Source organism: Ambystoma mexicanum, chromosome 13, assembly GCF_040938575.1.
Source record: "Ambystoma mexicanum isolate Mex_15411 chromosome 13, UKY_AmexF1_1, whole genome shotgun sequence".
In the NCBI taxonomy this organism is placed as follows: domain Eukaryota; kingdom Metazoa; phylum Chordata; class Amphibia; order Caudata; family Ambystomatidae; genus Ambystoma; species Ambystoma mexicanum.
The window spans coordinates 204,497,924-204,513,117 of NC_090938.1; the positions used below are offsets into that span (position 1 = coordinate 204,497,924).

Consider the following 15,194-nt stretch of genomic DNA (forward strand, 5'->3'; position numbering starts at 1 on the left):
AACCTGCAAATTATTTTTGGGAGGATTAGATTTGAAGATTTCGGTAGTTCTGTAATTGAAGTATATTCAGATTTTTGAAAAGGGAAGCATTATTAATTGAACCAATTATTCTTCTTTCTTGAATGCACATTTTGTTCAACACTAATTCTGGTTTCCTGTGTCCAGATGCCCCCAAATTAGCTACCACCCCCCGAGACATCACCAGGATCTCTTGCTAAAACATGACGCTCTGCAGGGGCAAACCCCCATGCAAACTTAAGTCTAGACTGCCCAGGGCAGTATCATTTACAGCAGTATTGCCCCCAGAACCATAGCCCTCTGTAGGACTGTGGTCCAGCTAGTGGAGTCCTTCAGGTTAGCACCTACCTTTCATCTACATACTCCGCCCCATACATCACATGTAGCGCCTTGATGTGCCTCTTTCCCTTATAGTGTCACCTAGTCAGAGTATTGGTGTAGAAATGTGTATTGGCAGACTCTACTTCCAGAAAAGTCTGGCTTGCCCTTAAATATCCTCACTATTCCAGCCCACCCCTTACATTGCATCAACCGGCTGCTCCGGTTGCTGATTGGGTCGGGGGGAGGGGTACCTCTGCACAAGGGTAGATCCTGTGCCCACCTCTCCAAGTTGTACCAAAGAGTGCACAGGTATTGGAGTGGGCATAATATTCACTTGCACACTGTTGGCACTAGTTTGCATTACTCAGGAATTTTAACACAGTGTACAGCTACTCTGCACCTGCTCTGGGTTGGCCCCAAAGTACACCTTCTCTCTGCTGAGAGCAGTGTGTGTCTTGGACCTAGTGTACAAGGCACCATGTTTTCTCTGGTATAGACCTGCAAATGATTGGCACCAGTTTTCATATGCATGGGGTTGGCCTCAGTGTGCACGGGACTGGCAAGAGCAGTGGTCTGCAAACTTTTTTGACCTAGGCCCCCCTGAGCAAAATGTGGGCAGGCCGGGACGCCCCCAAAAATGCCAAATGGACAGTAATGCAAAATGGCTATGAACCATAGTGCAGTGTTGTCGCAACCTGCTCCCAGCATAATCCCTGAGCTCTCCCCATCCTACTCCCACCACTATCCCATGCCCCTCCCCCGTTCCTGCTCCTACCACAGTCCCTGGGCTCCCCCCACCCTGCTCCCACCAAACTCCCTGGGCTCTCCCCCATCCTAATCCCACCACTATCCCATGCCCCTCCCCCGTTCCTGCTCCTACCACAGTCCCGGGGCTCCCCCCACCCTGCTCCCACCAAACTCCCTGGGCTCTCCCCATCCTACTCCCACCACTATCCCATGCCCCTCCCCCGTTCCTGCTCCTACCACAGTCCCTGGGCTCGCCCCACCCTGCTCCCACCACTATCCCATGCCCCTCCCCCGTTCCTGCTCCTACCACAGTCCCTGGGCTCCCCTCACCCTGCTCCCACCAAACTCCCTGGGCTCTCCCCATCCTACTCCCACCACTACCCCATGCCCCTCCCCCGTTCCTGCTCCTACCACAGTCCCGGGGCTCCCCCCACCCTGCTCTCAGCACAGTCCTAGGGCCAGCGGTGGTTGGTGCATTTTTTATGTGGAGTGGCTTAAATATTTCCATCAGATATGCAGGCATTTACAGGCACTACCTTACCAGAGGGGACTGCCCATAAGATGGCGACAGCTGGCGAATCGTGTGAGTACCGGGGCATATGCATGGCACTGGTTGGCAGACTATCGAATAGCCATAAAAGAGGCAACACTGGCTTTGCCACAGCTTGTTTTGTTTGCCATTTTTTGAGATGAAAAATGTGATCAAAGCCGATTTCACATTTTTTTAAAGCTTTAAAAAAATGTCAGTCCGAGAACGCAAATAAAAAAAAGAACACAGGGAACTGGAAACCCTAAATGTGTTGGATCAAGCACATGAAGGTGGGTATCCTGGAGAGAGAAATATCGCGGATGCTAAGCCCTTGGCTTGCTCAGCAATCGCCCTCTTTTTATGGTGCTCCTCAAATCGTCTGCATTTTAAATAACACTTAACTAATGTCATGGTTTAACAGCCAGTGCCCAATAGTGTAGAGAACTACAATACTGTATGTTGTGGCCATTGTACTACATGCTAAATCTGGTCTTCGGCATGCAATGACTATCGTGTGTAATGATAGCGTGTGCAAGTACATGGTACCATTACACACAATATTCATTGCATGTTGAAGACCAGATTTCTTTTTAGTCTATAATCTAGACCCCAGTCTAGATTATAGACAACCAAAAAACGAATTAAAAAACATTTGTTTTCAGGCTGTGGGTGTGCGACCCCCTGGTCATGAGGCCATGGCCCCCCAGGAGGTTGCGCCCCACAGTTTGAATACTGCTGGGCTAGAGTGTGCACCTGGACCTGGTTTCCATTAGTGCGCACATGTACAACGCTTTGCAAGCATGCAGCTGATCAGTGTTATCCAAGGGTGCCCATGCACAATGCGCCCCTCGATTTGTAAGCACAATGGGTTGGCACTTTGTTCGCAACTGAATGGAGTGGGTACTTGTTTGCACCTACAGAGGGCTGCTCCTACTGTGCTCCTGCACAGGGGTGACCCCAAAATGAACCCCCACGGAATTAGTTCCAGTGTGCTTGAGTATGCGCCAATGCTTTAAGTGGGCATGAGCTTTCCGGGCTTAAGTACTTGCACCTCTTTTATTTGATCTGTTCTCTCTTGGCACTGTGCACCTGGCCACCGACTGTCCTCCGGGCCCAGGTACCTGCTCACTGTGCCACCCTCCCGCACTGCCTTCGGGCCACCTCTTGCACTAGGATCTGTATCTGTACCCATACAGCACCACCCCCTTTTTCTTCCTGCACTTATCAGACCTACCCTGTCTGCAGCCTTAAACCAAGCACTTGCCCCTTGCTGGCTGCACTACCCTGTCTGTTGCCTTACTCCCAGCACTTGCCCCTTGCTGGCTGCACTACCGCTGTTTGTTGCCTCTAATATTTATTTGTGTATTTATTATCATTTATCTGTTTCTCCTTTGCTCCGCACTTTCCACTTCTCCCCCCTTCCATGCACTTTCCTCCGCCCCCTCTCCCATGCACTTGCACATTCTTATTGTTACTGGGCCTAATAAGATTGTTGTTTTGTTCTCCCCCTTCCATCTATTTTTTTGAAAAATTGTTTAAAAAAATTTGATTACAAAAATGTGTTGTTTTCGGACTCAGTGTTTTGCAATTCGTTTTTTTGACAGAATATCGCGCAAAGTTGTTGCAAGGTTGAACTGCACAGAGTTGCCCTCCCTGTGTACAGCGGCAAGTTAGCAGAGACTGGCCCACGTTCTTCATCTCTGTAAAATGTCAACGCGACAGCAAAACATATCTAAAATCATCCAAGCCCAGCGGCCTCTGGACCGGAGACCTGCCCGCGTGTGGGGAGCGCTCCGGGCACCCACCTGTCATAGTCCCCGTTGCACAGGGCCCGCACCGGGATGCAGAAGGACTGCCAGACGGGGTTCAGCGTGTTCTTCACCACTTCTGTTTTGTGACAGATTGTAAACCTTGGGACAAAAAAAAACAAATATCCGTCAGAAAACAAACAAGACTAATTAGCGAACGGCAGATCAAGCGCATCGATCAACATGCAAGACAATCCCACAGAAGGTTTGTGCGTGCGAGCTTTAAATAGAAGCACTGGCTCCGACAGCACAAAAGGGACAGCTGGGCCCATCTTGCCTGCCGCCCCTCTAATATTGAGACACAGCTCTGCATGGTCTCCAGCTTTACCGCCTGATATCCTGGTATTACTGGGATATTACGAGTGTCAGAGAGCCGGTAAATTCACATTCCCAGAATGGGATTTATTGAATCACTGGCAACCGGCATTACCAGTGCCACCTGATTCATGCATTTATCTGACAGTGGGAGCATGATTTACCAGCAGGTCTGGCCTTCCCTGGAGATCCGTGGCCTCCACTGTCAGACTTCTGCTTTGGCATTGTTTCTAGTCCGGCAAAGTTGTAATGAGGCCAGAGGACTGGGGACATGAACAGCCAAACAGTCCTGCCAGCCAGACACAATCTTCACTTACAGCTATTGATTGATTGATTGATATTTTATTTCTATCGCGCTCGTACACAAGTGTTTCAGAGCGTGAAATGGTTACATCTTAGGATGCTTTCCACATTCTGAAGGCTGCACTATTTCAGAAACGGGAACAGTATAGGTGTGCTTATTCTGAGGCTACCACCTCGTGATCGTGTTTATTTCTGAGGCTGGCAAAGCGTGGTCACGCTTATTCTGTGGCAGGCACGCTGTGAACGTGTTTATTCTTAGGCTGGCATGGTGTGCAATTGATTATTTGGGACTGGCAGAGTGTTACAGTGTTTATTCTGAGGCTGGCTCAGTAGGGTGTGGATTTATACAGAAGTTGCCACCAATCGCGAGGTTGGCACAATGAGGCTGTTTGCTTTTTCTGTGGCCGACACACCGTGAAGCTTGTGTCTTCTCCTCTTGGGGGAGTAAAAGACACGCATGTGGCCCTTGAGTTGCAGGAGGACCCCACAGTTAAGGGGCCCCCATGAGGAGTGTGCAGGTCTTGGAATAGACAGACTTTCAGGACCCCCTCGACACATTTTGCAGCGGGTGCTTATAATTGTGTATTATACCACTGTGTGTGAATGGAGGGGATTGCTTCACATTCGCAATCTGCCACAGTGTGGAGTGTATGGCAGGCTGTGGGGGTGCTTACTCAGAGGATTGCACATTGCGGGTTGTGTTCGACCTGAGGCTGATGCATTATTGGTTGTGTTTATTCCGGAAGGCAGATATGGGGTGGATTTGCATATTCTGAGGCTGGGAACATTTGATGTGTGTTTTTCTCTAGGGTCAGTGCAGCACAGTTTGCTTATTATGACTGCAGTAAAGCATGGGGTGGTCTTATTCTGAGGATGGAACAGTATAGCTATATTTATTCAAAGCCTGGTGCAGTATTGCTGTGCATATGTCGAGGCTGGTGCTGTGTCAGTGTGCCGAATCTGTAGCTAGCATACTATTGCCAAAGATATTCTGAGATATGCGTAATGTGTGATGCGCTTATTCTGAAGTTGGCACAGACAGGGAAAGGCTGTTCTGTGGGTGGTGTAGAATGTGTTGTGCTTATGCTAAGAATGGCACAGTATGTGGGTGTTTATTATGAGGCTCAAACAAAGCAAAACATGCAATTAAACTTTGCAGGCGTTAGAAATAGATTCTCTAATAGTCCAGCAGACACTGGAGTAACATTCTGCTTCATTGACTTTCCTTGGCCCACACGACCACCACCAGGCTTGCCTTTGAGCTATATTTCTATTCCCATATTCTGTGTACGCTTATCAGACATACTTACTTAATCATGATTCTTATTTGCTTCTTTCCTTGGATCTGACAGCATAGAACACGCTTGTTTGGTTCACTTCCCTCTTTATCCTTCATGCGAGCCACAATATTGTGCACCTTGTGTGTACATGACTACTGTACATTCCCCCTATACGTACCTTAAATGGAACTAATCATATAGGTGTGTGCAGGAAACCGACTTTTAGAAACCCCATTCTTTCAAAGATACTTTCCAATCCTTACCAAAAGCTAGCACAACTGGGATTTTGTTAAAACGTTACAACTGTCCATTAGTTTTAGGATGGTACTGTGCCATCATGTTGGGTACATCCCTCCTTTATCAAGTACAATTCTTAATTCCCAGGAACAAAGTTGTACACTATTGCCAGTTAAAATGGTGTAAGGGAGCTTTGACTTCAGTGCCTCAGCTTATTGTGACATCTGTTATTATAACCCCAAATTTGCATTCTTTCAGCTGTATAAACAGCTTACAAAGTCTGGGGAATACACCATCTAGCTTGCTGTTCATAATTACATCACATGTTTGTTCTGCCCCTATCACTATGCCCACTGGATCCACAACTACTCACAGCCTACGTTTCAGCTAGCACTTCATTTTCCACGATGAATAGCTACCACAACGTGCCTTGAAGCAAATTCTGCCATTAAATTACGCCTATCTTGAATTATGTTTGTCAACATTATCCTTTCCTCTTGCAGTTTTCCCGATTGGGTTACTAACCTGTCAAGAATGCCAAAGATCAACAGAGTAATATTGCTCAAAATCAAGACTCTACTCTGGTAGGTACAGCAAAATAACTGTGCAGATAAATCTCCAAAGAAGGAAGAGTCAACTGAGTAGAATTGTATAGAGGTAAATGTGTGCTAAGGCGTGCATGCCACCTTTTCTACGTACCTTCAACCTCCTCGGTATACATTTCAGTAATGTTTTTTTTCTCTTTTTGTGTCTATCTTTAAATATCTTTTATTGCTTGCAGTGTTTGTCAAGGAGTTCTCTACTGTGTTTTATTAGTCCGCGATGTGATGGCACGTTTTGTATATACAGGTAGCAATGTATTAGTGTCAGACCTGTCCTTGTGACAGGTTACAATTATAATTACAGAGACAGTAGTGCATTTGTGAAGGAACAGAACAGCCAACAAGGGTCTTTATCAAGGCAAGGTAGTTTCAATATATGGTCCACTACTTAGGGTTGGTCACATGGTTCTGGAGTCCATGGTTTCGCACATGTGGTAGACGTGCAAACCTCTTTTGAAGAACTGGTAGTGGAATGGTTTAGATAGTTGCAGGAATCTGCACTTCATTGTCAGAGGATCGCTTCAGATGCAATCAAACCAAAGGTTGGGATCCTCAATGGTTCTACTCTTGCTGTTTCTTCAAACAGCTAGTAATCTTTCCACGGAAGATGGCCTTATCTGCCTGGACGCACACAGAGAACCAGCTCCCTCGTAAAATGAAGACCCCGTACTTGGGCAGCAATGATTATTGCTGTTCAAACAAACAGCAGGAGTGGAACCATTGAGGAACCTGACCTTTGGTTTGATTGCATCTGCAGCGAGCCACTGACAATCAAGTGCAGATTCCTGCAACTATCTAAACCATTCAACTTCCAGTTCTTCAACTGAAGTTTGCGCATCTACACTCTGTGTGAAACCATGGACCCCAGAACCACGTGACCAACCTTAAGTAGTGGACCACATATTGAAAGCACCATGCCTTGATAAATACGCTTAGGTCAATAAAACGTGTTGGCTGTTCTTTTCCTTCACAATTGCAATACTCTTTCTATGATTATAATTGTAACCTGTCACAAGGACAGGCCTGACACTGATGCATTGCTACTTCTGTATACTAAATGTGCCGTCACATTGCTGACCAATAAAACACAGGAGAGAACTCCTTGACAAATACTGCAAGCGCAAAGTCACCTTTGGTGCCTCTTTTCTCCAAGTTAACCTCCTTGGGCACTCAGGGTGTGGCTAAAAAACGGTGGTGTAGAAGGTTGCCCAGAGCATTGCCAGTGGTACAGATTAGTTCAAAACCTTCCACCCATCACTTTGTGAGAGAGGGTATGCGCAGACGTGGGTCCCTTGCTCGCTGCGCCATAGGGAACCAAGCTGCACCTCACTGAGGAGGCCCAACAAGGCCGAAACATGTCTGGGTTGCTTGTGTTTCCGTGCAGAGGGGACCTGGCCTAGCAGTTCGGGCTGGGCTGCTACCATTGGTGGCAGTACCTGACTGATTTGCATATGGCTGGACCCCTTTGCAATGGCGCAGACGGGCTAAAAAACGGTGGTGTATAAGGTTGCCCAGAGCATCTCCAGTGGTACAGATTAGTTCAAAACCTTCCACCCATCACTTTTGTGGTCACACTCAGGGTGTGGCCCATACCATGGCACCTGCAGCATGCTCTTTTGAACCCCTCATCAATATACTTGATATACGCCCAGCGCAGGTAATTACGTGGTTCATCACTCACTCACATTGTCCTACTACCCACCACCTACTCAGCCCATTGTCCACCTGTTACTGCTTTCTGAGTCTTGCAGGCCATTGTTAGTCCCTTGTTATTCCTCACTGCCTGTTTTGTTTCTTCTGTTACTTCTTGCTCTGCATTTTATTCCCACCCCAACCTATCTCCTAGTGCTCCAGGTTTTCTGTATGTTTCACACTTTCCCTTCCCACATCATCTCTTTCATAGCCTCTCTTTGAGCTTCTTGGTCTTTCTGAAGGTAATCTACTTACGTTCCATCTTCATTGCTTCGGTAGAAAACCATGAAAGGATCCGACTTGCCGAAGAAATCCTTCTTGTCCAGTTTGTTGGCACAGAACTGCATTGTGGCAACGTCCTGAGGGTTGAAAGTGAAATCAATTGTTTGAAACTCAGCAGACAAACTTTGGACAGCCTAAGTATATGGTAGGATAAGAAAAGGCAAATTAGTGGTAGAAGCGGAATGAGGATGAAGGCTCCCAGGTTGGCCCTGAACTTAGAAAATAAGAAACTACACTGTGCATTCTACAAGATCCAGTACCATAACATATCAGACTGGTGCACTATTTGGAGTCATGCACTGGATGGAACATGATGAAGAAGGACGAGGGAGTGCAAACCTGATGCAAACAAGGTAGATGTGAGTGGGGACAGATAGCCATGATGTTCTGCTCAGCAAGAGCATGTCCAGTGCAATTCCCTTGGTTCAGTGCTGAATACTGTGTAATATCATCATGGCTGCATTGTACGAAACAGTGGATGACTCGCGTCTTTCTTTTATAGCACAGATCAGCGATAACGAAGATGATTCCCTAAAGCAGCAAGTAGCAAAGCCATTGAAATCCACCAAGATTCCAAGTATCCACCCAGTAATGGGCCAGCAGTAGAAATACTCTGAGTCGCTGGATTTGGTGGTGGGTTGTCCCGAATGGATGTTGATGGATCAGTAAGACTGCAAGACACTTTCTTTCTAACTTAAAACCCTGGGAGAAAACTTTCCCTTCATCTCTTTCCCTTAAGGAGGCCAAGCAACCATTAGATTAGAACTCCCTGATTTCCCATACGGGAATGCACCTCGATTCTCCAGCCTACCGAATACACCGACACCACTGTAGGGACATAAAGACCAGAGACCTATCCATTCTTGGCTCAAAGGACCTGATCTACTCAACAACCTATGTTCTCTGCTGGTTCCTGTAGCATCCGCAGCAGGACCTTTGTGACCCGACTGCCCAGTGCTCCTCCATCCCAACCTAATCCAACATCTTCCCCAAAACAACTGCTGCTAAACATCTGTATACCACATGGTGGTACAACACTCATCAGAGAGTACCCGGTGGGTGCACCTTCTCATTGCAGGCTACACATCTTTGGCACTCAATGGTAAATCCCATTTGCAACACGAAGATGCATCTCACACATGGGAAATCACTGAAAAGTGTGCTTATCCATTTCCCTGTCAGTAATAGTCAAACCCAGTAGATGCACTAAAAGATCAAAAACAACCAGATAGGAACATTCTTTCCAAATGTAACCGCACTTCCATGGTTCAGGTATGAGCTCAAGAACCTCCTCTTCAAGGAATGGCTCCTCCCTAACACCTAAATCCATAAACCGTCCACTCCCCACCCTACCTGAGATACACTGTCCACTCCCCACCTTACCGGAGACTGGGTGATCTGATCCCCACTGTTTCCTCCCCTGGTTACCTGTAGATCTATTGCTGACTATTTCCCACCCTCACCTGTTTTTAGATCCCCACCCGCTTGCTTCTATGCTCCCTAGCCTGAGCCAATTGTAAAGCGTTCCATTGCTTCCCAAAGCTAGGTCCACCCTCAATGAATGCCTTAATAATAATAACACCACCCTCTCTACTCTGTGCATTAAGTTTACAAAGGAATTTCACCATGAGACAACAGGCCTCAAAGTACAGCTGGATATAAATAACAGAGTCTTGTGTCAGTTATTAACTTTCTCCTCCTCCACACAGGTGCACATGGGTCAGAGCCACACAGTACGTAAGCAACACCATGATAGCCTTCCTATTGTACACAACCCACTTCTAGGCACTTACACGCCTGCAACTGGAGGCGGGGTCTCCAACATTTGGTTCTCCAGAAGTTTAGGACTACAACTCCCATCAGCCCTTGTCAAGAGTCAGGGCTCATGGAAGTCCTAGCCCAAAAGGTTACAGACCATTGACCTAGTGCATGTTCTACTGGAAACCATGAAACATACAGTCATGGTTCGCCAGACTATTCAAACATATTATTAGTCCATGCCAATACCAGATGAACATTAACTAAAGGACAATAGAAAAACATAAAACATCTGCAGTGCTCTCAGAATAGCAGGATCAAGGATCCTGAAAGCATGGTCTATTAAGAATCCAGCCTGTAGATCGCTAATAGAAAAACATAAAACATCTGCAGTGCTCTCAGAATAGCAGGATCAAGGATCCTGAAAGCATGGTCTATTAAGAATCCAGCCTGTAGATCGCTAATAAACGTCTTCCAGGTGCAATCGCAAGAATCAAAACTAAAACCAAAAAGGTAGTGCGAGGGAATGGTATTGTCAAAAGAAATTGGGAGGTGGGAGGGTCATACAGAGTGTGAAACCAGTAAGGAATGTGTGGGTTGGGTCTGCCCAGAGCAGTTCATGTAACCTGATGACAATGCCTTAGGCATATGCCTAGGATTCCTGAAGGGCAATCCCACCCAACGACTAACTGTCAGCTTGAAAGGTCTAGTTGGAGATTAGAAAATGACATTGAAAAACAATGGATTCCTAGGAGTAGCTGTTGATTGCTCACTTGTCTTGGAAAAATCCAGGGAGAGGCTGTGAATCTCATGCAATTGTTCCCATATATGAAACAGATAGCTATACTGAGCCGTGGAAATGTTAGAACAATGCAGGCAAGAGAAGAAGGCTTCACAATTTCACAGTAATTGGCTGCAATGGTTTGGCAAAGAAGGATGGGCACAAGGTAGAATCCCCTCTGAAGCAGGCGGGATAGGCCAACCTGTTTTAAAATAAAATAAAATGATGCAGGATATTCTGTGTCTGAATGGGAGGTCTGCTAATCAGACCCACTTTCATAAATGCCCTGTGCCAAAAGTATAGTGCACACATGTTCCTTTGCTGAGACTTCCCCATGGTGCCCTCAGAACCAGATATACAGTGGCATAGGGCATATTGTAAGGTCACTCATGCACAATCATTGTGGTAACCTAGTCAGCCTGGTGGCATGTAAAACTATAAACATAAGGAAAACCCACTTATGGCATGGTGACTATTAGGATCACACAATTAAACAGCTACAACTATTTGATATCACATTAGTGTCAGCTCTGTGAGCACAGCACAGCTATGACAGGACTGATTTATATTAGTGTCTGGTCTGGCAGTTCCCGTCCGTCTCCAAAGCTGACCTGTGGGACAATGGTCAAGCTTCAACTTTTTTATTCTCCTGTAGGAAGGTCATCACTTTCCTTACATAGCACAGGAACCCTCACCAGTAGATCTCCTGGGAGTCTGTGCTTCAAAGGCATCACTAACATAACAAAGCAACACTCGTAGCAAGGTGTTGGCCACTTTGAATACAGCAGGCATTGGAATGTGTAAAGTTAGAGATGGGCTGAGAGAGGGGTTCTACCATCTATGTTTCTGTCAGGGCTCTCTAATGCTTTCGGTCTCCATTGTTACCTGTAAGCAAGGCTCTCTGAGTGTGATGTCAGAAGGGACACTGTTAAGACAGTCTGGATTCGGCCCTGTACAATAGGCATGCTTTGACCCTATTCCCTCTGAAATGTTGCCTTTATATGGAAGGGGGATCCCCCTCCTTTTTTAATTCAACTTTGGAGCAACAATACCAGAGGAAGGATTCAATGGACCTCCATGTGAGAACAATCGGCTCCAAAGCCCTCCATCATAGAGGTGAATAGGGAAGGCATGCAAGGCAGAGACAAGCTCTGTCCCCTAGCTATCTCAGTGAAGAACAGTCGGGGGCAGAATTCTGTAGCCCAAGTTACCGTTGTTGGCTGCACTGGAACCATGACCCTGTTCACCTGATGTGAAGGGCCATCTTGTAGGTGCCAGGAAACTTCCTACAGTGGAAGTAGAGAACTGTCATGGAGACCCTCCAGCATCCTATAAGCCCAGACGCACCCTAGAATTCTGTCTCAACACCTCATGACATCTTTGAGTCAGGTCGACCACACTTGGCACTCTTGAGCTCCACGAGAACCTTTGAACCGCTTGCTGCACTTCAAGACACCTAGATGTCGGGTCCACCCATTGTCGCGGATCGCCTTGATCAATTCGATCACTGACTCAACAATGTGGGAACAACTGATGCGAGTGCTGACTCAACTGCTGAAAGCCATCGACCCTCTGACCTCGAATGCAGACTAGACCGAGCAGAGCCATTTTTTCTTTGCCGCACCAAAACTCTGAAACAATGTTCACACCTTCTCAAATGCCGACTTAATCCATTGGGAGCCTTAACGCTCAAATCAACTCAGCGCTGACCACAAGCGGAATCGAAAGGACTCAGACATCTGAACGTCGGGCGACCGCAGCTAAAGTGCCAAGAAGTCCAGCTCAATACTGTTGAGCATCAAAGACAAGAGTTAAAGGTACTGTGAAGAAGCCGTTTCCAGTCCACTTTTTTGGAACAACAGTGACAGTTAAGCACCGCCTACACTATATTTTTTTCAAGAACACATCGTTGAACACTGACATTGTTGCCCAATGTGATTACCTGAACACCTCTGCTTATCAACCCGGAGTGAGTTTCATAAACATCTGCATTCTCTGTGTTTCTTTTACAATGGTGGGGTTTTCTCGTGTTTTCTAATTAGTTGATTGCATTTCATTGCTTGATTAAAAGATTTCTATAAAACCTTCATTGGACATTCCTTTATTTTTGAAGCATTATAGTCCCCCCTGAAGAAATAGCCTGCACTTGGCCCACGTTTCCACAAAACGCAAAGGAGGCATCTCTTTCAGACTGTGCCTGTTTCACCTTTATGATTGAGATTACAGTTGGTTTAGTAGTAGAGTGGGGCTGAGTAGGCAGTTTAGCCGCTATTCATCCTTGTACTCCTGCCAGGGCAGTCGTCATGTTGTCACACTAAGCATGTTCCAATGCTAGACAAAGGGCATCTCTGCAGAGATGCAATGATTCGAGGCTTGTGCGTGGACCGCCCTGCGGATTGCCTCCACTGTAGCAGCAGATCATTCAGAAATTGCCTGATTACACCTCAGAGGGTTGTGCATGACACAATAATGGTCTTTCTCTGATCTCCCAAAAATCATCCCTTGAAATTATTATCATAGAGCATGCAGCTCACTTTGAATAATCCCACTTTGTAGGGGCAGGAGTAGTGGGTGAATGGCCCTTCCACAATGCACCACAAGATGTGCAGTATTCCAAACCTATGCATCCCTTCATGCATCTGAGCAGATGCTTGGTGTGTGTCAAGCGACTGGTGGACATTAGATTGCAGAGGTGTAATTTGTGACACAGGCTTTAATGCCTTAATCGCCGGTTCATGGGGATTAACAGCCATGAAAAGGCTTGCCTAAAGAGAGCAGCATGTTGTTGGAGGACTAATAATATCCATTGCCTTGCCAAAACAATACTGTAGGGGCTCTGCCTGGGATTCAACAGAGCCCCTGCGTCAGTCTGATCCAAACAAACTGGGGAACTCCTGTACATGCAGGCATCTAGAGGGCGCTCCACAGAGGTGGGGTCACGCTCCTCGATTGGCCAATGATGAAGCTTGATTGAGCTTGTGAGTGACCTGTGACAAGAGCCATTGTCAGGCAAATTGAGTATGGTTCAAAGCAGTTAAGGAGCCACCCAGACACTTAGAACTCTCTTTAGGTTAGGTTTCAGCTCCGTGAAGGAAGCAGGTGAAGCTTCAAGGAAGGCCCAAAGTTTAGTACTTTTCTGAGAAACGTCGAGTATCTGGGCTAAGCTTCTTGGGACATGAAGGACATCCCAGTGACTCCACAGGGGACCCATCTGTTTAACCCACACCAGGAATCAATAGTGAACTGAAGGCGCCTAGGAGAGCACAGGAAGGTCTCAATACAAATGCAGTCAGTTACCTAGGCCCAGAGGACTGCAAGCTGCTGCTCTCCAGTATTGCGAAGTATGTGTCCCAATGATATGTCACCATTGACACTGTTGGCCAGAGCAGATGAGAGTAGACCAAAATATCTGGTGAGAAAATGTTTGCAGATCCCTGCTTATTCCCGATGTCCTGCAGACAGAGAACATCAGCCAGGTTCATCCACACCCCTGAGAAGGCCAATGAGGCTCCTCAAGACAAGAAAAAGCATACGATTTCCACAGTCACATCCATTGGGCCACCCACTGCTAATATCCTCCAACATCTAGGACCAGTATCAAACCGAGAAGGCTTATTGATGTCTGTCTCTCCGACTGCACCTGGACAAAAAGACATGGTATTTTGGTCACAGTGTTGCACAGAAAGTTCTCTTGTTCCTTAAAATGTATATATGTCAGCCAGCCTTGGACTAGCTATTCATAGGTAGCTTACATAGACTTGGGAAGGATGTCCAGATGCCCTCTGGTGTAAAAGCTAAAATCAAGCTGAATTTCAACTGCAGAAATCTAGCTGGCCTCTTTGGTGGGCCAGGTGATGAATGGAGGGAAGTTGTTCCTTCTCCCCATGGGGGAGACCCCCCTGTAAGGCTAGGGTGGTGAGCCTGCTCCGCAACACCCTCCCTAGGGGTAGAGCCAAGTGGGACTTCACAGAGAGAGAATGCTCCGTTGGGGACAAGGACTCCTGTTCTGACGAGGAACTCCATAGAAGACAGAACAACAGTGCATCCTCAAATGTATCTCATAAAGGTTTACTTGAAGAAAGTATCAATGTGGGTTAATTTCAACCAGAAACAGTAACAATTTCCATTTACTGGGACGAAGAAGAGGACCAGTTAAGGAAAAAGAATCAATATGAGACACGGAGAGAGGATTATGACACTATGCAGGGGAAGTCCCACAGCCACATAGTGTATGAAAGGGGAGGAGTTTGAGACAGAGAAAGAGAAATCTATGAGATACAAAAGTGCTTGCGCCCCAGGACTGAGCAGAGGCTGGCCATGTGGCATCTGGAAGGAGTTAGGACACCAGAGCCAGACTGAGACGCCCAGCGTCTCTCTTCAACACTAAGAGGGGAATGGACGCAAGACATATAGCGTCCCAGAAACGAGTAAATGAAGAGGAGGAAAAGCGGTGGCGTGACCACGGAAGGATTGTGGTGGGGAATGATGCTGATACCACTCATGCCACAAGGAACAAACTGT

At 46.7% G+C, this 15,194-nt stretch overlaps 1 protein-coding gene across 7 annotated transcripts in view; it reads right to left on the reverse strand.

Moving 5' to 3' along the window:
- The window catches only part of LOC138521088 (copine-5), a 1,203,840-nt gene that overhangs the window by 351,361 nt on the left and 837,285 nt on the right, over positions 1-15,194 (reverse strand). For all 7 annotated transcript variants that reach the window (XM_069633646.1, XM_069633648.1, XM_069633647.1 and 4 more), the window contains 2 exons: positions 8,108-8,211; positions 3,421-3,525 (listed from right to left, as the gene is read on the reverse strand). In XM_069633646.1, coding sequence (XP_069489747.1) covers positions 3,421-3,525; positions 8,108-8,211 — 209 coding nt within the window. The remainder of the gene's footprint in view (positions 1-3,420; positions 3,526-8,107; positions 8,212-15,194) is intronic.